Genomic DNA, 23,888 nt, shown 5'->3' with positions numbered 1-23,888 from the left:
TACAAGGAGAAACCCAAGACCTCCTGTCCTCTGAATCTCTTTCATGAACCTATGCTCAGGCCTCTGGATCGAGCAGCGTTCCCGGGCCCTGTGGAAAGCATTTGCACCCCAAGCCCGCGCTCGGCGGTGGGAGCTGTGCACGGTGCGTGTCCCCAGGGACACCCTGTGCTCCCAGCCCCTCTGCAGCTGGTCTCCAGAAACGTCAGCCTGCCTCCGCAGACAAAGGGTGCCTTTTGCTGGGTGTTTTGCAAAGCAGAATTGTGGCGGCTTGCGCAGCTTTTAGCTCTCTGACCTTTATTTAAATGAAACGCGGAGTAATTTGTATCTAAGAGGAGTTGTTCTGTCTCATTAACGTGATTAAATAGATGGCAGGGCGTCACTAAGTTCATTGCCAGAGAGACTGTCGCTTAGTAATTTAAACCGCAGCAATCCCATTATTCAGCCTTTTTCCTTCCCAGCCCCGTGTTGTCACAGGCCCACCGGCGGGCCGGCACACAAGCCCTGACTGCTGCAGTGGCACCACGAGGTCCCTCAGGGTGAATTGAGGCAGGGTCGCCCCTATAAAACCTGTGTAACCCTACAGATGTTTAGGGTCAGATGTTTAGGGTCAGATGTTTAGGGTGAGCCTAACACGCACAGCCCCATGGGCCTGTGTGGCCTCAGTACCGGGGCTCCTCCTTGATGGGGAGGCTGGGGAGCCACCGAGGGGGCATTATTTGAGTGTTTTTGGGCCACTAGTAGTGATTTTGGACGACAACCCGGGGCAAGACCCCTGCCACCTCAGCGGGGCCCTGAGGGGGACAAGCTCCCCCCCTCAGGCGGCCTGAGGCGCCCCGCTCCCTCCCGCCCCGCTCCCCTAGCAACAGCGGCAGCTGGCGGCCGCCCAATCAGCGCGCGGCGGCGCGGGCCGAGCCAATGGCGAGGCGGGCCCGGAGGCGGGGCGTGGCCTCGGGCCGGGGTGGGGATGGGAACGGGAGGGGGGGAACGGGAGGGGGAGGCCGGCCCCGCGCCGCCATTTTGGCGTCTGAGAAACAAAAGAGGCGAAGCCGCCGCCGGCGCCGGCCCTGACAGCAGGTAATGGCCCGGCCGCCGCTCCGCGGCCCTCCGCCGGCTCCGTGCCCTCCTCAGCGTCCCGGGGGTGGGCTCTGAGGGGTGTGGGGGGGGCCCTCTCCCCACCAAGCTGCGCGCTGGGGTGCTCCGGGGGTGGGTGGTGGTGGCTGGGGCTGGCTGTGGGGTGAGGGAGGGAGGGTGGGGTGAGTGGGATGGGATGGGGTGAGTGGGATAGGATGGGATGGGGTGAGTGGGATGGGATGGGGTGAGTGGGATAGGATGGGTTGGGGTGAGTGGGATGGGATGGGATGGGGTGAGGTGAGGTGGATGGGTTGGATGGGATGGGATGGGGGGTGCTGCCCCAGTGTCACCCCATTTGTGCCCTGCGCCGAGCTTTCAGCCTTATTCTGCCTCATCCCACTTGGCCCTGCCTCGTCCTGCCTCGTATTGCCTTGTCCTGCCTCGTCCTGCATCGGTGCCCCCGCCGGTGCGGGGCTTCTGGCCCGTCTGTGGGAGGCCGCAGTGGTGTAGGTGTAGGTGTTAGCCTGCTTCGTGGAGTCGCCGAGGTCGGAAAACCCCTCCGACACGGTCTGGTGTTGGTTTGTGAGGTGTTGGCCCTGTGCGGGATGTGCTGCAGGTTTGGGGTCTGCTTCGTGAAATTGCGGAATGACAAAATAACGTGTTGGGGAGCGTTGCGTAACGGGATGTGCCGTTCAGCGACGCCGCCGCGCGAAGTCGGAAGCGCTCGGGGACGTCTCGCTACGTGCTGCCCCGAGCATCGCGGGCTGCTGCGGCATCCTGCTAACGCGGCTGGGGGCCCTCGGGTCCCCAGCAAAAACACTTGGGGTTGGGGCTTTGGAAGTCGGCGTTCAGCTAAAGGAAATAAACGTTATCGTTGTTGATAGAATAACAGCCTCTTGGTAGCTACACCCTGATATGTCCTTGGCCTTAATTCCACTGTGAAAAGTACACATGTTGAACACAGATACCTTTCCTGATACAAGCTGGAACTTAATTGCCCTTACTTCTAGTCTGTCATCTTTTACTTTTTGGCGTGGTGCCTTATGTGTCCCATGGCTACTCAGATATTTAAAAAATGCATCCAGTGCGTGTGTGCTTCTTATCCTCATGGACATCTAAGGGGGCCCTTCTGTGCCAAATAATGAGGTCAGAATTTTAGTATTTAGTTCTGAAACGTTTAAGCTAATGCGGCTCTGAGTTAAGCTAATGCGGCTCTGAGTTCTTTTAACTTTTGAGTTAGATGCCATGGGATGTGTTATTGGTATTCAATGTGTGAAATTAAGTGGGAATATTACAGGTCAAATATGATCCTTGAGAATAAAAAGATCAGGATTATTTTGGCTTTTTAAATGTCTTGAAGAATTGGTATCCGTGCTCATGGCTTTGTTTATTAAAGATAAACGAACTATTTGTAACATTTAAAATTGCCTTTGAGTTGTTTTTGCATATTTTCAGGGCATATAATATCCTGGAGTGGAGACTGCTTTTATATATACATACATGAGCACACCAGTATGTGTGCTTTAAAATGGATTTGCCACCTAATGCTTACTTCCATTTGGGTTCTTCAGCATCTTCCAGACTGTTGTTGAAATTTGTAAATGTAGGGGGGGGGAGAGGGAGAACAGGGGACAACAATTGAACTGCAAACAGCCAGGAGTGTTTCTTCTCCTAAAATAGTCTCAGGTGACCAGAAGTGTAGCCTGGTTAAGGCTTGCGGAAGGATTTCAGGGAAGAACTGTAAGATGTTGGCAAGGATTATAGCCATTCATGTATACTTCTTCCTAAAAAATTAGGACCTTAAACGGGGCCAAGTAGCTTTTCATAAATTTAGATTCATTAATGTAATTGAAAAGCTCTTTTTCTCTCTTCTGCCTTTGCTGTTTATATCTGCCTGGAGTAATCTGTTAACTTGTCTGCAGTACTTTGGTTGTACTAATAACATAAGATTTATGTCGCTATCTCTTCTTGAAGCAAGGTAGATCAGAATGAGCATAACGACGTGGTACAGTAACTTGGGATGAAGCTGGAAATCTGGATAGTGGTCAGACATGTGAACGCGAGGCTGTGTGCTCTGAAAAATTCCTTCCCTACCAGTTGCTTGCAAAGAATACTTCAGATTTGTCAGGCATGAGGTTTTGTAAAAGCAGGATGAGAAAAGATGTTAAAGAAAGAAACTCTCAGCCGCCTGTCAGTGGTTGGGCCCGCAGCCAGATCAGTGGTATGGTGACACTTTCTAATTGTCCTCTGATCAGCTGGGCGGTGAGAGAGGATGTTTTCGGGATGACTTTTTTCTTCTGAAGGTTGGGGAGAGTAGGCATGCCTTGTCATGAGGGAGAGTGCCTCAGTCTGTCAGCAGTGTTGCCGTGGTCACAAATGTCTGCCTTGGTTTAGGGAAAGGTGGCGGCACAGCAGTGTATGGTGTCAGGCTGATGGTGAAAAACCTGCTGGTGATAGAGAGTCCGTGAAGAAATTTCACCTAAAGTGATAAACGGTAGTCACTCTGAATCTTTAAACACTCTGAATCTTTAAATCTTCACTGTCTAAGTTCAGGGAACTCAGGTAAAGGTTGGGAATTTGGGGCTGACTGGTATTAAATGTCACTTATTTTGTGATCTTCTTCTGGGGGCATTTGGAAATCAGGGGAGCCGGGTCAGGTGCTCCTCCAGGAAGGCAGGAGCGCTGCTGCAGGGCCAGGGAACGGAGCTGGTGCTTCCCTGAGCTCTGGAGCTGCTCCAGACCCACAGCATGCGGAGTAAGTGCCTCTGTGGTGTCCCTTTGATGCTGCCCTGCCTGGGGGAGCCGCGCTTCGCGTGGGAGAGACGTGGGGCAGCCGTGGCGAAGGCGGGGTTTTGGTGTGAGGTACGGTTTGATGTGGCTTGTGACGCCGAGCCAAGGTATAACTTCCTCCTTTTGAAGAAGTTCGTTGGTTTCCTTCATATTTCTGTACCAGTGTTTAAATGCAGAGCTGGTGTGATGGGTAGCAATGCCTTCCAAAGCTGAGGTGCTACATCGAAAGGTGGAAAGGGCAGAAACGGAGCCGCAGATAAAAATTTAGACTTGAACGCCCTCAGTACGTCAATATTTTTATATTCATCATGGGTCTTGTGCATCTGTCGGGCAAAGACTAGAGCCCCGGCACCAAGGCAGCCAGGTATTTTACACTGGCATGGACAAACCCGCTGCCTCGCACCCGCTCCACGCACTGAGCGGCGGCTGAATGTGCTGACGCTCGGCTCGTCCCTGTTGGCAGGCGGCTGCGCGCGGTGCCTAGGCAACGCGGGTCCGGCTGAGCATCTCCGTGCCTCGCTCCCAGAGCTGAAAATTTTCCATTGCAGGGGAGAGGATTTTTCCTCTGTCTCTAATTCTTTTATCTGGCTTTCCGTCTTGCCCAAGGTTAATGTATCTTTGAAACGGTATAGGGATGGTTTTCAGGTATTAAGAGGCCACGCTATATGGTTTTAAGGTATAATTGTAGGTGGATATTTCTCTAGCTTTTCTTAGAAATGCCTCAGTACAATGTTATTTGGGGGCTTTTCATAATAACGATTTGGTTTCAAAATAATTCGTTTCTTCCCCTTTGCAAAAAGCTCGGTGACACAACATAATGAGCTGGAAGTAGCCAGAATATTTCTGTTCCTGCAAAGTCTGAATTTCTGCTGATGCAGTGGAAGCAAAATTGTTCAAATGAAGGTTGTTTGCTGATGTTTAATCAAGTGTTTAGGAGCTTGGAATCATCACTGGGTGTTTCATGCTGCCTCTTGACTTGTGTAGGACTAAGTCTTTGAGATCCTGAGCCTGCCTCTGAAAGCCAGGGTGTGTTGGAATAGGGCAGTGATAACCTTCGTAATAGGTACAGAAAGTACTCCCGCTGTGCTGGCTGTCGGATTCTTAAATTATCTTTGATGACTCTGCACCCGGATTGCTGGTGCAGATGGAAGGTCTTTTCCTGGAGGCGGCTGGAGCCAGCAAGTGCCCAGTTTTGCATTGTTTTACTGGAAGAAGTCAAGGTTTGCTCATAAAATGACTTGGGTCTCTGAGAGTCCTGCTTGGTGAAGACAAGCTCTGTGCGTGTGCCGTGATGAACGGCTGGGAGGCAGTGCACGAACTGGGGTTGGTTTGGAGCTGCGTACGTGCTGATCGGCCAATTAGTAGGCCCCACAGAAACAGTAATTACTGACTTCACACAGCAGCCTGTTAGTGGAACCGCGAGTCTTGGTCCCGGTGTTCTCATCCTGCTGTGCTGACACTGACGGAGCTGGAAGGAGCTGACGAGGTGGGGACGACTCGCGGAAACTGGCTGATGAGGCCCCAGGTTGTGGATGGGGCAGGCAGACCCAAGGGCAGCAGATACAGCTCTTGGGGCTGTCCTGCCTCGGAAGATCGCATTTGGAAGAAGGAAGCGTTTGGGGGCTTTATGCCAGAACAAGACCGGTATCACAAGTACCATCGGGTCCGCATTAGAACAGGCATAGCAGAAATGTTGATTTTCTTCCTGAGGCACAGATGGCTCTGACGGCAGTACCCAAATAGCAGCGCGGTGCTGTGATGCAGAAAACTTCAACAGTGCCTGAAACCCTATCAGGAATTGTGGGTGCTGCCTAATTTTATGCTCATTGAGGATGACAGCTTCCTTCTAACAATTGCTCTTTTGCTTTTCACATCTTTTTCCAGAAGAACAGCACAGTATCTGTCTTGTGCTTCGGATATACGTTAAGAATGCGATGGCAAATTACCGCTTTAATCTGACGTCAGCCTACAGATGCTAATGTAGTACCTTGTCCTGAAGTGGAACTGCGGGCACGATAGGCATCATCTTGATGTCTCTGAGGTGTTAGCTCTTTCAGAAGGTTGGTTCCATTTAACTAGAGGTTTGAGGTTAAATTTGGTGGATGTGTTCGTACTGAAATAATTAGCTTTGTAACAGGGAATAATACATGTAAGCAAACAATAAAAAATCGGGTTTAGCTCGATATAATTGGCCGGTTTTCTGGAGGGAAGCCTGTGAATATTAAACCAAAGGGAAAGTTCTAGAGGAGGGAACAATGTGTTGGAGAATCACTTCAGAATTCATAGAATTAAGTAGTCTCCCAAGGATGGGGGGTAAATTGAATAAAGGCTGATTAAGGCACAGCGAGTTGAGTGGTGAGAGGGGGGCTGTCTGAGGCTCATTCTATTGAAACAAAGCCTTTTACATATTTAACTGTAAATGCCTAATGGTGGTTTCTTGTGTTTAAGAGTGAATAATGATCTAACATCACCACACAGTTTGATCTGAAAAAATAAAATGGTCTTTCATGAGCTTGATTTTTCCCTGACACATTTTTTTCAAACAGTAGGCTGTTTTTCAGAAACACAGAATTGGAACGTGAGCACAGCATGGATGGTGGTGCAGTATTGCAGGGTTTTGAAGAAAAAATAGTTTTTTGGCAGTCATCCTGTCTGAGCCTTCCCTTTTTGGTTAGTGATGGTGTCTCTTTGAAGGCACTTGGGCAAGCCGTGCTTGCTCGTGCTCTAAAAACTTCCTGTAAAGCAGCAAAGGTCTTTGAGGGCATAAAAATTATCCTGGTTGTGTCCCAGTTAATGGACTAATAAAACTAGCTCATTTTTTTGCATTATTGAGTGTATTTCAGCCTGCTGGGGCGTGAGAACGATGCAGCCAAGCTCCTGTGAAAGCTTCCTTTTACGGATTACTGAAACTGATAAGATTTTTGTCAAGTGTTTCTGTACTGCTGTTTGAGTATGTAAACTGTGCGAGATGAGGATGGATTAATTCTTTGACAGTAATTATTATGTGAGCCTGTAATTGGTCCCAGATGGTGTACTGGGAGATCACTGAAAGATGAAAAATGTAAATATTTTTTAAAAGAAACATTTTTTTTATGTTAGCAAGCATACTTGTACAAAAGGCCCTTGTCCCTTTTTATTGTGTAAATAAAATAATATTGTGGTTTTACTGTGCTGCACTGGAGTCATTCTTGTAAAACTCCTCTCCTGTCCTGACCTGCTCGTGTCCAATCTGTACTTCAGCAAGAAGCACAGAGAAATCACTCTTTTCGTGTCCAATCTGTACTTCAGCAAGAAGCACAGAGAAATCACTCTTTTCGTGTCCAATCTGTACTTCAGCAAGAAGCACAGAGAAATCACTCTTTTCTGTGTTCTGGAATTAAATTTCTGTAGTGCTTAGGCATCCTGGAAGGAGCTCATGTTCAAGGTCTTGGGACCGAATTTTATTTCATTATCCCTCTAAGAAGCATGAAAGGGGAAAGAAGAGTGTGTAAAATTGCTGAATCATGTATCGTCTCCCTTTAGGATGTGAGTCCAGGCTTTTAGTTGGTTAGAGATGTGTTTTCAGTAGCTTGAAGTGTTTTGAAACAAATGCAGTTTCAAAAGATCCGTTAAATGCATCTCGTGAACCTCAGCTGCTGGGGAGTGGAAACTCCATCTGTCATGAGCATCAGAAGTAACATCTCAAAGCCAACACTCGAGGAACCGTGGCTTGAACTGTGGATGAGCATTTCACGTCTGCTTACTGGCTCTGTCTGGGTTGTTTTTGACCAGTTTCTTCTACAACAGGTTGCTTTTTTGACCAGTTTCTCCAAAAAGGGACTAAACTTTGTTTGGAGTATGTCGGTGGCCAGCAGGTCTAGGGAAGTGATTGTGCCCCTGTACTCGGCTCTGGTGAGGCCGCACCTCGAGTACTGTGTTCAGTTTTGGGCCCCTCGCTACAGGAAGGACATGGACGTGCTCGAGCGAGTCCAGAGAAGGGCGACCAAGCTGGTGAGGGGTCTGGAGAACAAGTCTTACGAGGAGCGGCTGAGGGAGCTGGGGTTGTTCAGCCTGGAGAAGAGGAGGCTCAGGGGCGACCTTATCGCTCTCTACAGTTACCTTAAAGGAGTCTGTAAAGAGGTGGGGGTTGGTCTGTTCTCCTACGTGCCTGGTGACAGGACGAGGGGGAATGGGCGAAAGTTGTGCCAGGGGAGTTTTAGGTTGGATGTTAGGAAGTACTTCTTTACCGAAAGGGTTGTTAGGCATTGGAATAGGCTGCCCAGGGAGGTGGTGGAGTCACCATCCCTGGAGGTCTTTAAAAGACGTTTAGATGTAGAACTTAGCAATATGGTTTAGTGGAGTACACGGTACAAATGAGTATGCATATAATTAGGAGGCATGAAATAGGTAACTGTAGGTTGTTGGCGCTATTCTTCTTGTAGTTTATTTATAGATTATCTTTGTTTGGCATGGCATTCCTGGAAATTTTGGCTCAAGGAGTTGGACTGGATTTGGACATGTAAGCTTGAGTTTAAGACCTTTGGAAGGGACTTGATAGCTGCACTTCAGAGCAATTCTCATTTAGGACAACTTGGTCACAGTTTCAAGGGCCAATCCCAAAAGTGCCGTGTCCTTGGATGGAAGGGTTGGAAACACAGTTACCAGGCTGCCGACTTCATGGTAATGAGAAAGGTGTGGACATGAATTTATTTTAACTTCAGTGCTTGAATTTCGCTTTCTTTTTTGTCTTGAATAACACTTTCACATGTGCAGTCCATGCAATTTAGCTCTTGCTGTCATATTTTCAGAAGATTAAAGGCTGAGTGCTATTCTGGCTTCTCCATTACAAAGGGCAGTATTGTCTTTTTATAGCAACTGGTGTTTTTAGCCACTGGTGCCAGAATGCTGTTTTAAGATGGATCAGTTTCTAAATAGGAAGTTTAAGTAGCTTAGCTTTGGTGGTTCGGGTTTCTTAGTTTCCATGGCATTTTTACTTGGAAAAGAGGCTAGTTCTTAAATTACACAATCCCTGGAAAAACTGCATGGGTCAGAATTGTGTGTTCTTTTCTGGCTGGGTATGCTTAGTAACCTGTAACTTGGCTTTATTTTAGTTCTAGGGAGATAAAATAGCTTTGAGGGGTAAATCTGGCATTTCTCTGCAGCTTTGCGTCTGTAGTTGTTAAGCTTGCAGGTTACAAAGGGCGTAGGGAAAGCCAAAAGTGTTGCTTTTTGGTACTTTGTACTCTTTGTACTGAGCACCCAAAATCTGCGTTGAGGTTGGAGAAACTGCCTTCCCTGGCTGAGCGGCTGCCCTGTGTGCTCCTGGTAAGAAAAAGCCAGAAGCTCTTGGAGGCTGCCTTGGTTACTGCCTCGCTTTCTAAGACAAAATGTAGGGGAACTGGGCTCTCCTGGTGGTGTAGGGCTGGTTTAAGGTAGGGATGATGGTCCTGCATGAGGAGCAGTGATGGAACATGATGCAAGTCAGGCTTTTGTGTTTGTTTTGTGAAGTTGTATCCAAAAGTCCTGCTGGTATCTGCTACAAGAGGTGGTCTGCAGCTGTGGGGTTACAGTTACAGGTGTGAATGACTCTTAACCTGTGGGGCAGTGGCTTTCTCCCATAGTAAATATTGCTGGGATTGGGTTATATTTAAAGGAAAAAAATAGAACTCTGTGTTAAGAGAGTAAAAGGAGATAGTAAAAATATTGCTGATTTTTGTTTAAAAAGTCCATGAAAATATACTTCTTTCTATATGTGTGTCAGTACTGGAATGCTTCATCTTTCGTTTGTATGTTACAGGTGAAAGTGGTGTTGGCCAGGAAGGGCCCAGCGCTCTCCCTGCAGAAGGGGCTCTCTGTAAGAGGTGCTGGCTGTGGCAGCCAGTGCCGGGCTGCCCTTCCCTCCTTTCAGTGCGGGGGAAAAAGGTCGAGTGCCTCTAGGGTCACACACCTGACGATGTCCTCAGAGGAGCCTGGGGTATTTCAGGGGGTTCTCCTGCACATCCTAGTTGTTTTAAACACCCCTCAACTTCTTTGGTTTGTTTAGCACTAATTTCGAAGAGCTGTAAAACTGGTAAAGGCTTAAAAAACAGTGAAACTTTTTTAGAACTAACTGCTTCCAGCTGTGTTTTGCTTGTCATGTGCCAGTGATGGATGAGCTCTGGCACAGAGCACAGAATTTTCTTAAAAGCTACTGCCAGTGGGTGTGTTCCAGAATTTATTGCTACGTTCCTCCAATAGCCCAGCAGGAAAAGTGTACACAACTTGGAATGGGAGTGCCTGTAACTGTGCGCCGGAGGGCCGCTGCTGCTGCTTTAGTCTGTTGAGCTGGTGAGCAGGTACTTTCCACCTGACAATAAGTATGCGTTTTTGTTGGTGGGAGTCTTTTGTATGTCTGATGTTAAAAACAGGATTAGATTTCTACCTCAGTGGGCCAAGGCTGCTAGCTGGTTAGTTCTGTCACTTGCCCAGAAGGGCTTTGCAAGCTTGTTTTGTGTAAACTCCGTTCCAGGATTCATGAATAATTCTGGGTCCCTAGGTCCATCTATTTTGTGGGATTTAGTAAAGGACTTCAAGGAATCTTTTTTCCTTCGGTGAAGTTTTTTCGTTGTCCCAAACTACATCAGTGTGTCACTGCAATTGCCACCCATTTGATAAGGGCAGAATAGAGGAAAACTTATCCTGTGTCAGCACTTCTAAGAAGCGGGTGGTTTCTTCTCCTGGCCTGCCCCAAGCACCTTACGTTCCCCAAGCAGGATTCGCTTTTTTGGATTTTTGTACGGGTGGCTTGCCGTGGGGCGGTGGGGATGAGCCTGTCATTGCAGCGCCTGACTCCCAGCGCCCTCGTGGCTTAGCAGCGAAGGCTAGAGCAGAAATATTTCTGCTTGGGGAATGAAGCACATGGAGCCTCGGTGTGGAGGAGTCGATAGCTCACTCCTTTAAGTGTTCCTGCTGAGTATTTTTACAAAGCCTCATGCTTGCTCATCTCTGAGTACGTGTCCTGGAGACAACTTAATTATCATTAGATTGATGAATTTGCTGCAGAGGAGCTTAAGTAACGTTGGTTTGCATAGAAATTTGTAGCTCAGCTTTTTTCTTAGTGGTCTCAGTAAGTGGTGTAGCGAGAGGCATCACAGCTGCTCGGCTTAATGCCGCGCTTAACAAAAAGACATTTTTTTTCCAATCTAGTCAGTCTTTAAAAGAGAGCTCAGTTGTGAAGTTTTCTGAAATACAGGGTGGAGTGTTGGGGGATATGCTATCCAAATTTGTTAAGGAACCTTGCAAAGACCTACAGCGTGCTGCTGCCGTCTGTCTTTGCTCCTGCATTTAGGGAAAACGAAATGAGAGAAGTAAAAAGCGCAGTGTGCTCGCCTGTCGGGTCTCCCCTTCCTGATTCTGTGGCTCTTCGCCCTGTGCTGGAAGCACTATTAAATCTGCTGTGCTCCACTTATGCTTCTGCTCTTTGGGGAAGGGCTTCTTGTTTACAGCAAAAAACGTTTTTGGAGACTTTACAGTGCGAGCACACGCGTGTAGTGAAGATGACCTTTTCCCTAAAAATCAGTTACCAGAATAGGTGATTGTTTTCTGGAAGTACGCAGAATGTGAGGCTGCTCTCAGCCGTGGCTTTTGGAAGCGTGTTACTCTGTGGGCTCAGCACTTCTACCCTAACGAGAAAAAAATGCTAGAAACTCTCTTTTACTGTTTAACCTTAATTACATTGTTGTTATTCAAGGTAGGAAAGGTTTCAAAAGCATTTTGTGGGGCTGTTTTTACCTTATTTAGAGGTATAATGATCCTGAAAGTTAGGAATCTAGTAAAACAGTTGTGATAAAAGAATGCGGAAGGTGGTTTTTTTTTTTTCCTATCGAGAAACAGCCTATTGTACAGGGCTTGGTTCCTATTCTGTATGCAGTTTATTTCTATAGTTTTGTATTTCTGACACTGTGGTAAGGTAACTGACTGAGCACTGGAGGATTGGGGTATCCCCGTTCCTGTCTTAAGATCTCATGGAGTAAAACGCACCAGAGCAGCTTCTGTTCATGAGCCAAGCAGCAACTACAGCGAATGTCAGAAGCAGTTCTTCACTGATGCTAGATGGGGCACGTGTGCTAATAAAATAGTGCTGTGTGTTTCCATCACGATGAGCCACAAGTTGTGCGAGAGCTTTGAGCCTGGGCCCATTTAACCAGTCTCATGGCTCTGATATCCCAGCGCTGGGTGCTCCGCGTTGTTGGGTTCACGTCCCTCACGGCTCGGGAGTGGGAGACTTGCAGTGCTGGTGGCGGAGCAGGAGAGGAGGCTGGCCTCCTGTGCTACACGGGGACTTGTAGCACACCTGTAACTGCTGCAGTTAGGGATGTGGTAGGTTCTTGGTGTGCTTCTTGCTTCAGCTGTGAAGGGTCGTTCTCTCCGGTCGCTGTAATGACTTACCTCTGAGACCTGCGGTATAAGTCCAGATCTGTGCACAAAGCAGGTGTTGGGTTTCGCCAGCTTTCCGTAGCTCTTCGACACTGATGTTCGCATGTTCCTCCATCCCTTTTCAGCTGGCGTTCTGAGTATTCTTCAAGTTGAGCCGGCTTTCTCTTTGGCTGCTTCAGTGGCTCATGGATTTTCCTCTCTCCTGTTGCTGGCTGTGTGATTTTCTCTTTCCTCAGAACCACTTTGGCTCGGCAGGGTTATCACGTCGTGCAGCAGCTGTGCCGTGCAGGTAGCTGCTCTGCCAGCTTCCCCTTTGCACTGCCCAGTGAGCCATGGGAAGGCAGGCAGAAAGCTTTGCCTTGTCTGTCGTGCTGCAAAGCTGACTTGGGTCTCTTGGGAGCTGCGGGTGGCCGCCTGATGTAAAAGTCTCTGCTGGGGGAGCCCGGTTCAAGCAGACTGGTTCGGAGGGCAGCTCTGCATCAGAAAGTCTGCTGTCGCAGGGGCTGGGGGAAGGGGGTTGTTTTTGCCAGCTTGTTGTGCAGTAAGGAGTCGCTGCCTAATTGAGAGCCGTGCTCTCCAGAGGCTGCGTTCGTTAATGCAATTCCGTGTGGGACTGAGCGGAGAATCTGTAATGCCATGAAATACCTGCCAAAGGATGCCGTCACCTGAGATTAATTTTAGTTTTAAAACTCTGCAAAGATGAGTGCATTGTGGTGTTCTGTTGCTGGTCACTGTCATGCTAGGCTGAGAATAAGATGTCATTACACATCACTCTTGTTTTATAGATTGGGGTTTTTAACATCTTTTGCTGCTTACTGTGAGAATGACATTGCTCAAGCTATTGTTGTGTCTAGACAAGTTTGTTTGCCTCCTTCAAGTTACGTCAGGTTTTTCTTAAAATGCTCGACACTTGTGAAGGAATTGCACATCTGCTTTTTTTTTCTGATGTGTTTTTTGAACAAAAGACTCCATCAAAGGCACTTAGAAGCGTGTGGTGGTGGGGTAAAGGGCAGAGTACACTGAGCCTGAGTTTAGCGTCTGGGAAAAACGCTGAAAAACAGCTAGCCTGTGCGCTTTTTTCTCTGAAGAGCATTGAAAACAAGCTGGTTACAGAATCAGGTGATGTACTACAAAAATCTGAAATATCACTTGAGAGTTGTGCTGTGTTTTTGGGAGACAAACCCAGCAGAGCTTGTTAATGCAGGCACGGTAAAGTTGTCTTTTCTGATGCGAGTTCCCTCCTTCTCCTCGGTATTCCCGTTTGCCTTGTGGTCACGCCGACCAAGCGCTCTGTGTTTGACTTGTGTAGATGTTTCTAACATTTCTCGCAGCCTGCCTAAATATTGCGTAACGGCTATTTTTGTAATATCAGAACTATAAAAAACCCTCGCTTTGTGAGCCCTTGAATGAGAGGTTGCAGCGTGTGATGTGCTGCCAGGTCTGGGTCTTTCAGGAAAGTGAAGTGGTGCGAGCAGTCAGGGCTGTGCTCCGCGATCCCATCTGAGTGCGTGCGCGCCGTGGCGAGGGATGTTGTCCAGGGTGCTTGGGCACCTGTTAAAGAGAACTCCCTGAGCTGCTGCTAGTGAGCTCCCTGAAGATGCGCTGGGTAAACGAGGTGGTGCGTTGCCTGTGCCGGAGGTGCTTTTTGCCGGGCAGTGCTTCCTGCAGCAGCAGCGTGCGCAAGGCTCAGCTGCTCGGGCAGCTCTGATGCGCCGGGACCGGGGCTCCCCAGGTGGTAGAGGACAGGGGTGTTGCGAGCTGCTTTTGAACCACTGCAGGTGCCAGTCGGCGTCGGTACTGCGGGGTAAGCAGGAAGGCGGCCTCAGGATCAGCGGCTTGTGAGGAGCGCCCCTTGCAGGGGCGATGCGCTGCGGTGCTGGTGCTGTTAGAGGCGCAGCCGTGCTGGTGTAAGGCTCCCCCAGCACGGGGTCTCGCTGCGTGTGCCTAGCCGTGCCTCCCTGCCTCGGCAGCACTGCTCTGGCTTTCGCTGGGAAATTCCAGCAGTGTTGGCTCTAAGAGATCCCCATTAAAACTCCTGAGTCCTAAAATCACTGCTGCGTTATGCAAGTACAGACGGGTGCGTAGCAGTTCTTTGGCAGCACGTGGCAGAGCCGTGCTGGGGAGCGGAGCAGCTCCCGAGGCGTGTTTGGGGAGGTGGTGCCTTACCCAAGGTGAGCTTGGGGTGGGCTCCCGTGCGTGCAGAGGGGTCCTGCCCGGCAGTGCTCGGTGCCGTGGGGGTCGGGCAGGGCCTGCCCCTCTCTGTGCTGGTGTGGGGCTTGGAGCCAAGCGGATTTGGCAGTGGCAGGTGTCCGGGGTGAGGCCGGGAGGCTTTCCCTGCCTGTTGGTTGGTGCTGAGGGGGGGTGAGGGTGCTCTGGGAGGAGCTGCAGGTGATGAAAAACACCAGGAAAGCAGCTGGGGAGGGGAGGCTTGCTGATTCAGTGCTGCTCTTGAGGGTCTTAAAAGCAAAGGGGGAGGAAAAAACCCAACTAGGAGGTGCGTAGCGAGTAAGCCGGTATCGATCTGTTATCCGCGGGCGCGGGTAAACATTCCGGGAGCTGAGCTGGGCTGATCGATGAGGTTCTCCGAGCAGTTGGTTACTTCCAGTAAGACGGACGGGGCGGGCTGCAGGTGCTAGCGGTCCTCAGCTCTCCGAGGGGAGCGCCTGGGAGGCCGAGCAGAAGCAGAGCCGTGCCCGGGACGCCCGGCAGCCCGTGCGGGCGGTGCGGGACCGCTGCTGTAACGCGGGACCGCTGCTGTAACGCACCGCGCGGGGGGGGGGGGGGGGGGGGAATGACCCCTGGCCCCGCCCACCGAGTCATGGCCACGCCCCCGGTTCGTTGGCCACGCCCCCCTCCGCTCGCCATTGGTCGGCGGGCGGTGGGCGGGGCTTGCCGTGGCGCCCTTCTGGCTGCTCCCCCGGCGCGGCCGCAGTGGGGCGGCGGCGTGCGGGGCTGAGCGGGCGCCCTGTGCTTGCCTCCGCAGCCGGCCGCGCTGGAGCCCGCGCCTCGGCCAGCCCCCTGGCTCCCCGCCGCCGTCCCCTGCCTCTGTCTAATGCGCTACAAGGATGAGCCCAGCGTTCGGAGCCATGGAAGTGGAGCACTATTCCAAGGGAGTGTTGCTCGAGCCCTTTGTCCACCAGGTCGGGGGGCACTCCTGCGTCCTCCGGTTTAACGACAAGACCATCTGCAAGCCCCTCATCCAGCGGGAGCACCAGTTCTACGAGACCCTCCCGACGGAAATGCGTAAATTCACTCCGCAGTACGAGGGTAAGTCGCCGACGCTTAGCGGGGCTGGGCGCTGTTTCCTCTAACTGCGAGCGTGCCGTGCTCTCTGTTGTCTCTGAAGTCTCTTCTACAGGAAGAGATTTTAGGGTTTTCTTTTCATGTATTTTGATGTTGTCTGAGGCAGGGTGGAAATGCTTGCCAAGTTGGCGTTTGGGCTGACTAACAGCATTAGAGTAGAGCAGCTCTGCTGGTGATAGCCCATATATCTCCCTTAGGCACAGGTAAGTAGCTAACAGCCTGTAAATGTTCTCAGTAATTTGCTGCTGCTTTTTTTTGTGGATTCTTTTTTTTTTGCCACTTGTTTAATGTCTGTTTACAGGGATTTAATAAGATTGGTTGCTGGTGTTTTGTGTGAGCTTAGTTGTGGTCTCTCTTACTTTTGGATGTGTCCTCTCTCTCTCATTTTGATCACAATAAATACATGTCAGTAAAGTGTCTTGTTAACTATGTGCAGTGTTGTTTCTGCCATTAAGGAAATGAAAATTCATGGCATTGAGGTAGGCAAGGATCAAGTAGCCGTGATGAGGCTGAGTCAGATGTTATGTAGGAGTGGAAATTCCAGTTCTCCTAAGCGTTGCGCTAGTTAACAGAAATACTTCTCTTTCCCTTTGGTATTCCATCCACTGCTGCCTAGTGATTAATAAATAATGACCGAAGCATTTTTTGAACGGAGTTGCTTTTTAAAGCACACTGACTTGAACAGCTGTAAGGGTGACCGAGTTTTGCATACTGTTTGTAAAACTGGTGGAAGACTTCAGAGGAGATGTCGCAGAGTTATGCTCCCTGCGTGCTTACAGAGACGTTCTGGCACATCGTACTACACATTATGTTGGACTGGAAGAAAATGTGGTCATTGAATGATACTTTTCACAATGTAATAGAACAATTGTACCAGTGTGTGTGGCTTTTGGGGGAGTGTGGGGAGGGATAAGGGGCCTCACTCGGTCCTTCTCTGTTATTTTTTCCAGGATAAAGCCAAAGGCCATTTGCTGGCTGGTTTTCCCCATTTTTTCCTGTTGTCCTTTCCTTTGTGGCAGCAGGACTGTCAGAGCTTCTGTGCTCCCTGCCCCAGCTACTGTAGGTCTCAGAGCCGCCTGCCCAGCTCAGAAGTGCCACTCTCTCACCGAGACCTCTCCCCTCTGGCCTAGCGATGAGCTGCAAGAACTGTGCAGATTGATTGATTTGAGAATAAAGAGAGAGGACTGAAAAATAAAATTAAAAGACAATTCAGACAACCGTTATGGCTCCTTTGCTAAGTGTTGAAATGTGCTAATGTAGCACTAAGGGCATCTGTCAGAGCGCTCTGCTAAGACTCTTAAGACGCAGTGTAGTGCTCTAGAGACTCTTGAGAGGGAGTTTGAGAAGGAAGTGCTTTCAAGGTTCACCTTGTTTCTGTGTACCACAGTCAGATTTGTTCTGTATCGCATTCTGTTATTTATTTCACGAGACTGCTGCATTACCAGTATCAATAAAATATATTCCAAAACAGAGGAGAAAATGTATAATTAAACGTGGTGATTCTAAGGAGAAGCGTTTGGACTAGTTTCTGTTGTAATGCGATGTTTTCTTGTGTTGTTGCCCTGCTTGCAAGTCTTTCCTTTCCCCTGGGGTTCTGTTAACCAGATCTTGTTTGGATAAGTGCTCTTTGTTTTGCTGCCATGCAAAACTCGCAGCTTTTGTTGTTTTTTTTGTGCAGGTCACTTCTCACTGCAAGATGTTAACACATGCTTTACATCTCACTTAGGGTCAGACCAGTCAGGTTTTTCAAATTAATAAAAGCTTTTATTAATTGAAATTGTCTCCTGTTATTATTTGGTTCTTAATTCTGCATCAGAGAGAGAAAAGAACTTTTTGTATCGTTGTCTTGTTAATGTGATGAATTGTCTTTTGTGGGGTGTCATTTTTGTCTAGGTCTTTTGATATTTGTTAGGTTGACAGATGAGGTTTGGCCTGTGGCGAGATAGAAACTAAGGACAAGGGTAAGAGAAACAAACCAAAAGTTGCTCTATTCTCAGTGTAACATTACGTGTTGTAAAGGGCTCGCTCCTCACTTCAGCAGTTCACAGCTTCTTATGTTCTGTCTCTCTTCAGGTGTGGTGTCAGTGAGCTTTGAAGAGGATGAAGATGGAAACTTGTGTCTAATAGCATATCCGTTAAATGGGGACCACGATAACTTGGAAAACTTAGATAATTCTGACTGTGAACCCAAAAGTAAGCTGTTGCGATGGACTAACAAAAAGACAATGTTGTTAGAAAACGAGAAGATATCTAAGGAGTGGGTACGACAGCACAGGAAAGAGGAAAAAATGAAAAGGTAGGTTTGCTAGGGAGAACTGGACTGCAAAGTGTTAAAGCAGAACGTTTTTTTCCTGCCAAACTGGGGTGTGATCTCCAGAACTCCAGAGAATTCTCCAGACCTCCAGCTTTCAGTTTCTTTTCACATTTTGTTTTTCCTGATCTCAGTGCAGTCAGGGTCAGTAGTGAAACTACTTTGTGCTCAGCCTGCTAGCATATTGAGTCCTTTTTGCTGTGATCAGTTGATAAGAGCTTTCCAGTGTTGGACAACATATATTACAAACAAACCACCACATTTCTGCTGTGCTGGAGGATCCTGCTTTGTCCCTGTTAGTGATGCATTCCCCCCACCCCACATTTACAATAATTGTGACCACTCTGAGCTGTGATGCATTGTGCTAAACCACTGTCCTTAGCAAAGGGTAGACCTTAGAGTATCGGTTATTTCTGCAGAAGTAGCTCAGATAAAGAATGTACAAATAGAATTACTAAATGTTCTGTAACATGACTCGGCTGTATGCTGGTCTGTACTAATGTGGAAGTAGCTTTACAAAGGTTGATACATTATTGATTTGGAAGTTGTCCAGATGTACAGAAAGCAAAACAAAACTTAGGCTAGCTGTTGGTGAAGGTGAGCAAAACAGATCAAAAAGTTAAACCCACTGATGAACCTTTCGAGGAGCTTGTTTTGGAATTTGACTCTAATGTACTGCTTCTGTTTTCTAGTCACAAATTGGAAGAAGAATTTGAGTGGCTGAAGAAATCTGAAGTTTTATATTATACTGTAGAGAAAAAAGGAAATGTCAGTTCACAGTTTAAACACCATAATCCTTGGAGCATGAAATGTCACCAGCAACAGTTACAACGGATGAAGGAAAATGCAAAACATCGGAATCAATATAGTATCCTTTCCTGAAAAGACCTCATGACAATGGAATGAGAAGGGCTCTGCTTTTTATTTCTTGGACGTGGCAGATAAAAAACTCAGCACAGGCTTAACTGTAATCCAGAGAGACTCTGTGAAGCAGTCGTTTACTTGGTGACTTTGAAGGGATTGCCAGCTCCAAAACGCAGGCTTTTGTAGCATGTAGTAAAGTAGCTAGGCTAAGAAATCTAAATAACTTGATTTAAATCTACATACTGTGCATTAGTTAGTGGAAAGGCTTTATAGTATGCTGTGTTTGGGATCTTCCACAAAACCAGTTTATTAGCGTAAGCTTTCAAGGGAGAATAGGAATTCTGTAGCTTTTTTTTCATTGGCAAGAACCACGAATATTTGCGTTCAGTATTGGTGATCTTAAAAACAAACTTCCTCTTTGCTTTTCCAGCAACTTCTCAGTGTTGCTTTAAATATAAGGGATAGGATGTTCTGATGCAAGGAGTTGTCTGCTTCTAGGAGTCTCCTCATAGTGAGACTTTTTGATAAAGAGAAGTTGGATATAAACTGTCAGGATGGGAGTAAAGAAAAAAGTGACAAAGTGCAAAAGCTGAAGCCCACTTCTGGGCTCTGCAGCTGTAGGTAAACATCTCTCCCCTGTGCATTCTTGGGGGGTTATTGCTGTATGCAGGCTTGCATGCAACCAGTAAATCTTGCAAAAATATTAGTGTCTATTCACTTTCGTAAGCAAATTCCCCTATGTGAGGAGTTCTGGTGAATGAATTACCAGAACAACTCGGTGACTAAAACTGTTCAGATTGGTAGAAAGTACTTGATGGCTGTTATCACCTACAGTGAAGCCATGACGATTATTGAATTATCTAAGTACTAGTGTGTAATGTCTCTGAAACAGATAGCAAATGTTCTGAAGTATTATTGAACTTTGGCATTTCAGATGTGGAAATGCTTCGGCATTTTTTCAGTAGGAACTGAAGCACATGCAATCTTAATTTCCCACAAAAGATAAGTCTTCTGCTAAGTAGGCAATACTTCATAATTCGAAGTCTGGCTTATCTGCCAGATCGTGTTTCTGTGTGACCTAGTTATATTTTTCCCACTTAATGTAGAAAATTGCTTGTCTTTTTTTAGAGACCATTGGAACTGGGAATAGATATTCACTATGATACCAAGTCTTACCTAAGTTTTGATAGGCTACTGTATACTTGGTGTGCTTAGAATGAAGATTGTGACACTAAAATCTGTCTGCAATAAGCTGCATTCTGTTGTGAGGGTTGTTCCTTAACTAGTCAGAATTCATTTTGCTGGAAAACCTGACATCTCGATATGAAGTACCATGCGTGTTGGACCTCAAAATGGGAACCCGACAGCACGGAGATGATGCATCAGAAGAGAAGAAGGCTAATCAGATTCGCAAATGTCAGCAGAGTACATCAGCTGTTATTGGAGTCCGAGTTTGTGGCATGCAGGTGAGAGGAATTACATGCAAGGGGACAAGCTTGCACCCGTTTCTCTTGGTGTTTTTTTGGCTTAGGTAGTAATCCTGTATGTTGCTGTCCTTGAGATGCTGTGCTTCATTCCCTTCCACCAGTTGAAGGTGGCAGCATCTGCAGGAGCAGCCTGTAGCACCTTGTGCATCCCAGTGATTGTGTTCTCTGAGCAAGGAAACAGACTCCTGCTCCATAACAGTAGCTGAAAAATGTGTAGTAAATTTATTGATGTGGTTAACATCTTAGGATAGCGTAAGAAACAATTGAAGGTCTGTTGGCACATGTGTTTTAAATAAAATGCGGAAATTTGCCAAAATATTAACTAGTAATTAGGTCCGTCTTGCAGACTTTGCAAAGCCATAGATCTTTCACTGCTTAAAGTGGAGTTGTTGTGAAGTGTTGACAAGAAGTGGATTAATAAGCATGATAGAACTATTGGTCAAACAAGATAGATGTGCGGACTTTCACCTGAGTTGTTTACTTGTTTCTGTATTCCTAGAGTGACAAGTGGGAAACAACTTGTTTGTTTTTGAGGCTTTTCCGAAGCCTCTCTCCTCCCATCCAGTAGATTCCAGGAATGCCAGCAGTGTTTGCTAGGACTTGTTCCACAGCATGACTCTTGGCATGCTTGGTGTTCAGCTCACTGTTTCAGTTCGGAGAAAAGCACGAGGCAGAAACAAAAGTGTGGGAGCTGCATTTCTGACTGCAGGGCTGGCTTGCCAGTTCGTTTTCCAGTTTAGACCTGTGGCGGAAAACAGAGGCACCTGCAATCCTTACGTGATGTAGATACTTTGGCATTAGCGAGCTGTGTGATGTATGGAACGCTGTGCTATAGGAAGCAATCTTCCTGCAGGAGCAATTCTGACTTCTTTGAAATATAGAGGATTATGGGGCACACCTTGTCTTGTAAAGTGGTGGTTGCTGTCACTTAGAGCCCAGCATTCTGGGACTCGTGGTGTGCCTGTGAGCAGAGGCAGGTAACGAACTGAGTGAGTGGCTGTGGTACAAGCTGGAGCGTGACTTTGGAGATCTTGGCCACAGCTTTCCTCATCTCACTTAACCTCCCCATTCTTACATTCCAAGTGGAAAAGCTCAGATCTAAACTGAAGGAATTTTCCACTTCCTCTGTGCCTCCAAGCTCCATAGACACGGCTGGATGTGTTGTTGCTAACAGTTTCTGTAACTACAAGAGCAGTTTTAAGAGCAGTACCTTGTCTTGCAAGAGCTTTGCATAGCATGTCTCCCACACCTTGTCCCCATGTCTTCGCAAAACTGTTGCCAACAATTTTAACTCTTCTTTTCTCTTGTCTCCTTGAAACATGCAGGTCTACCAGGCAGGCACTGGCCAGCTAATGTTCATGAATAAATACCATGGAAGAAAACTCTCAGTCCAAGGATTTAAAGAAGCACTTTACCAGTTCTTTCATAACGGCAAATACCTGCGCAGGGAACTCTTTGAATCTGTTATTAAAAAACTGACTGAACTCAAGTCTGTCCTGGAGAAACAGGAGTCTTACCGCTTCTATTCGAGCTCCTTGCTGATCATTTATGATGGGAAGGAAAGGCAGGAAGTCGCTGTTGACTCAGACCCAGAGGACTTGGAGGACCTTTCAGAGGAGTCTTCAGATGAGTCAGCAGGAGCATATGCCTACAAACCCACTGCTAGTACTGTTGATGTTCGCATGATAGACTTTGCCCACACAACCTGCAAGTACTATGGAGAAGATAGCGTGGTACATGAGGGCCAAGACACGGGTTATGTTTTTGGACTTCAGAATTTAATAGATATTATTAAAGAAATAAGAGACGAAAGTAGCGAATAAACAGTGTGAATGCACAGCGGTAGAAAGCACTATTGTGACTCTTCGTATTCCAAAATTATTGGCCACTTTCTGGTGGTAGGAAACTTTACAGGCTCTGCAGGGATGGTCCCATCAGAGTCAGACTTGTTCGGAGGGCATTTACTTACATTGGTGCTGGACCTAGCACTGGCAAAACTTGGTATCCTTATTTATTTTAACTTTCTTAAACATTCCATATTTGATTACTCAGATACCTCTGTTATCCCTGTGTGTATACGTTCCAATAAAATTCTTTTTGTTCATTGTAAGCGCTGCTTCTGTCATTGCTGCTGGCTGAGGAAGAGGTGAAATTCCGAGATCTTCCTGGGTGCGTAATGCAAAGGCAGCGTAAAACCAGCACGGCTCACCTGGCTCGTTACGCTGCGTGCAGAATAACATCACTTCTGGGCTTCCTCTCAAGAACGATGAGCAAGTCCAGTGGAGAGCTGCCAGCCTGGCCAGGGGCCGGAGCACCTGCCTTTGAGGAGAGGCCAAGGAACAGGGCCTCTGTAGGTCAGGGAAAGAAAGACAGCTCAGAGCAACCAAACACACAAAGGCTGGATGGAGACCTCCAGAGGTCTCCCAGCCAGAAAAAAAAAAGTGACTTTAAGTGAGAACTTGTCTTTTAAAATAGCCAACAAGCTGTTTCCAATTTCAGGACCTTGTAAACTGAATCCCCTGCTGTGTAACCCGTTTCTATATACATTTTCTTAATCTAGGCTGAGCCAAGACATACGTAAGAGACTCCTACAGGATTAGCTGTTACAGCAGCTCCCAGGGCAGGGCTGCAGAGCCTGAAAGTTACCCTAAGTAGCTTAAAATCTTACTCGGGACAAATAGGTGGGAAGAAGTGTCAAAAGGTGAGAAGACAGTGAATAACGGCACCAAAGATAAGAGTAACTCCACTTTTCCTTTTGGAAGAGGCCTGTTTGTTTATCTAGCCATTATTTATCTAGCCATTTTTTGCTGGCTGACTTCTCCCCTTGGGCAGCTTGCAAGTCATGGTGATAGCACAAATGGGAAGCGGGCTGTGAGGAAGGCGCAGGAGCACAGGAATGCTGTTGCTTATTGCAGTTGTTCGGAATAAAGCAGCGAGGGCATGCAGAAATGAAGGGGTTGTGGAGTTGGGGTGGTGCTGGGGTGCTCTTCCCCGGCCCATCCTCTGCCCACAGGCATGCCAGGGCAGGGGGACACAGGGAAGGCTGCGGGTACCGGGGCGGGAGGTCGTCCTCCTGAGTCCCTGGGTACCCCCCAGTGTCTGGAGGGAGCATGTGATCGGCAGGGCGACAGCCAGGCTCTTGCTATCAGCTTCTCCCGTTCAAAGTCTGCTGGCTGTCCTGTGCTCTTTTGTACTTTTCTGAGAGGTTTTTTACCTTTACTCTTGCAACACGAGTTGGTGGTTGCTTTTCTTGTTTGTTCCATAGTACCTGTGCACAAACTGGTGTTGGTATTGAAGGGTTTTTTATGTTTTGCAGTCACCCCGCTGTTCTGTGGCCGCACTTGGAGGTGGGGGGATTCCCCAGGAGGCAGGTTTGTCCATCACTCCCTTGCCATTTTGTGCTTCGTGAGTCTCCGTGCTCAGCCCCGCTAAGCTGCTCCTGCCCTGAGCTGTGAAAATGCCCGGGGAGGGGGCTGGGGCCGTGGGCTCCGCGTGCTTTTGGGTTGCAAAATGCTTTGGGCAGCGATCAGCGAAACTCCCTGCCGTCCCTCCGCCCTGTGCCCCAGGTGTGAGTCAGTGCCGGGAACCAGGAGGGGGACTGGGAAGCAGGAGGAGGATTGCTTGAAGCAATGTGACGTTTACTTTCGGGTTCTGCCGCGCAGGCTGCG

At 47.9% G+C, this 23,888-nt stretch overlaps 1 protein-coding gene across 1 annotated transcript; it reads left to right on the top strand.

Annotated features, from left to right (window-relative positions):
- The first annotated feature begins 956 nt into the window (after nucleotides 1–956).
- IP6K2 (inositol hexakisphosphate kinase 2) lies at nucleotides 957–22,330 on the top strand. Its single transcript, XM_048069383.2, has 6 exons — nucleotides 957–1,074; nucleotides 15,239–15,522; nucleotides 17,632–17,854; nucleotides 18,562–18,737; nucleotides 20,024–20,199; nucleotides 21,546–22,330. The coding sequence occupies exons 2-6, from the start codon at nucleotides 15,321–15,323 to the stop codon at nucleotides 22,041–22,043; spliced, it is 1,275 nt and encodes a 424-aa protein (XP_047925340.1). The 5' UTR covers nucleotides 957–1,074; nucleotides 15,239–15,320; the 3' UTR covers nucleotides 22,044–22,330.
- The last annotated feature ends 1,558 nt before the right edge of the window (nucleotides 22,331–23,888 follow it).

The sequence above is a fragment of the Anser cygnoides genome, chromosome 10 (genome assembly GCF_040182565.1).
Source record: "Anser cygnoides isolate HZ-2024a breed goose chromosome 10, Taihu_goose_T2T_genome, whole genome shotgun sequence".
Classification (NCBI taxonomy): Eukaryota; Metazoa; Chordata; class Aves; order Anseriformes; family Anatidae; genus Anser; species Anser cygnoides.
This window is presented reverse-complemented; position numbering and strand designations above follow the sequence as displayed.

Bases quoted from the DNA above. Each gene is read 5' to 3' on its own strand.
- IP6K2 (XM_048069383.2), top strand. From the start codon at position 15,321: ATGAGCCCAGCGTTCGGAGCCATGGAAGTGGAGCACTATTCCAAGGGA. The intron at 15,523-17,631 runs GTAAGTCGCCGA...GTCTCTCTTCAG, and splicing joins ATTCACTCCGCAGTACGAGG to GTGTGGTGTCAGTGAGCTTT. The intron at 18,738-20,023 runs GTATCCTTTCCT...TTAACTAGTCAG, and splicing joins AAAACATCGGAATCAATATA to AATTCATTTTGCTGGAAAAC.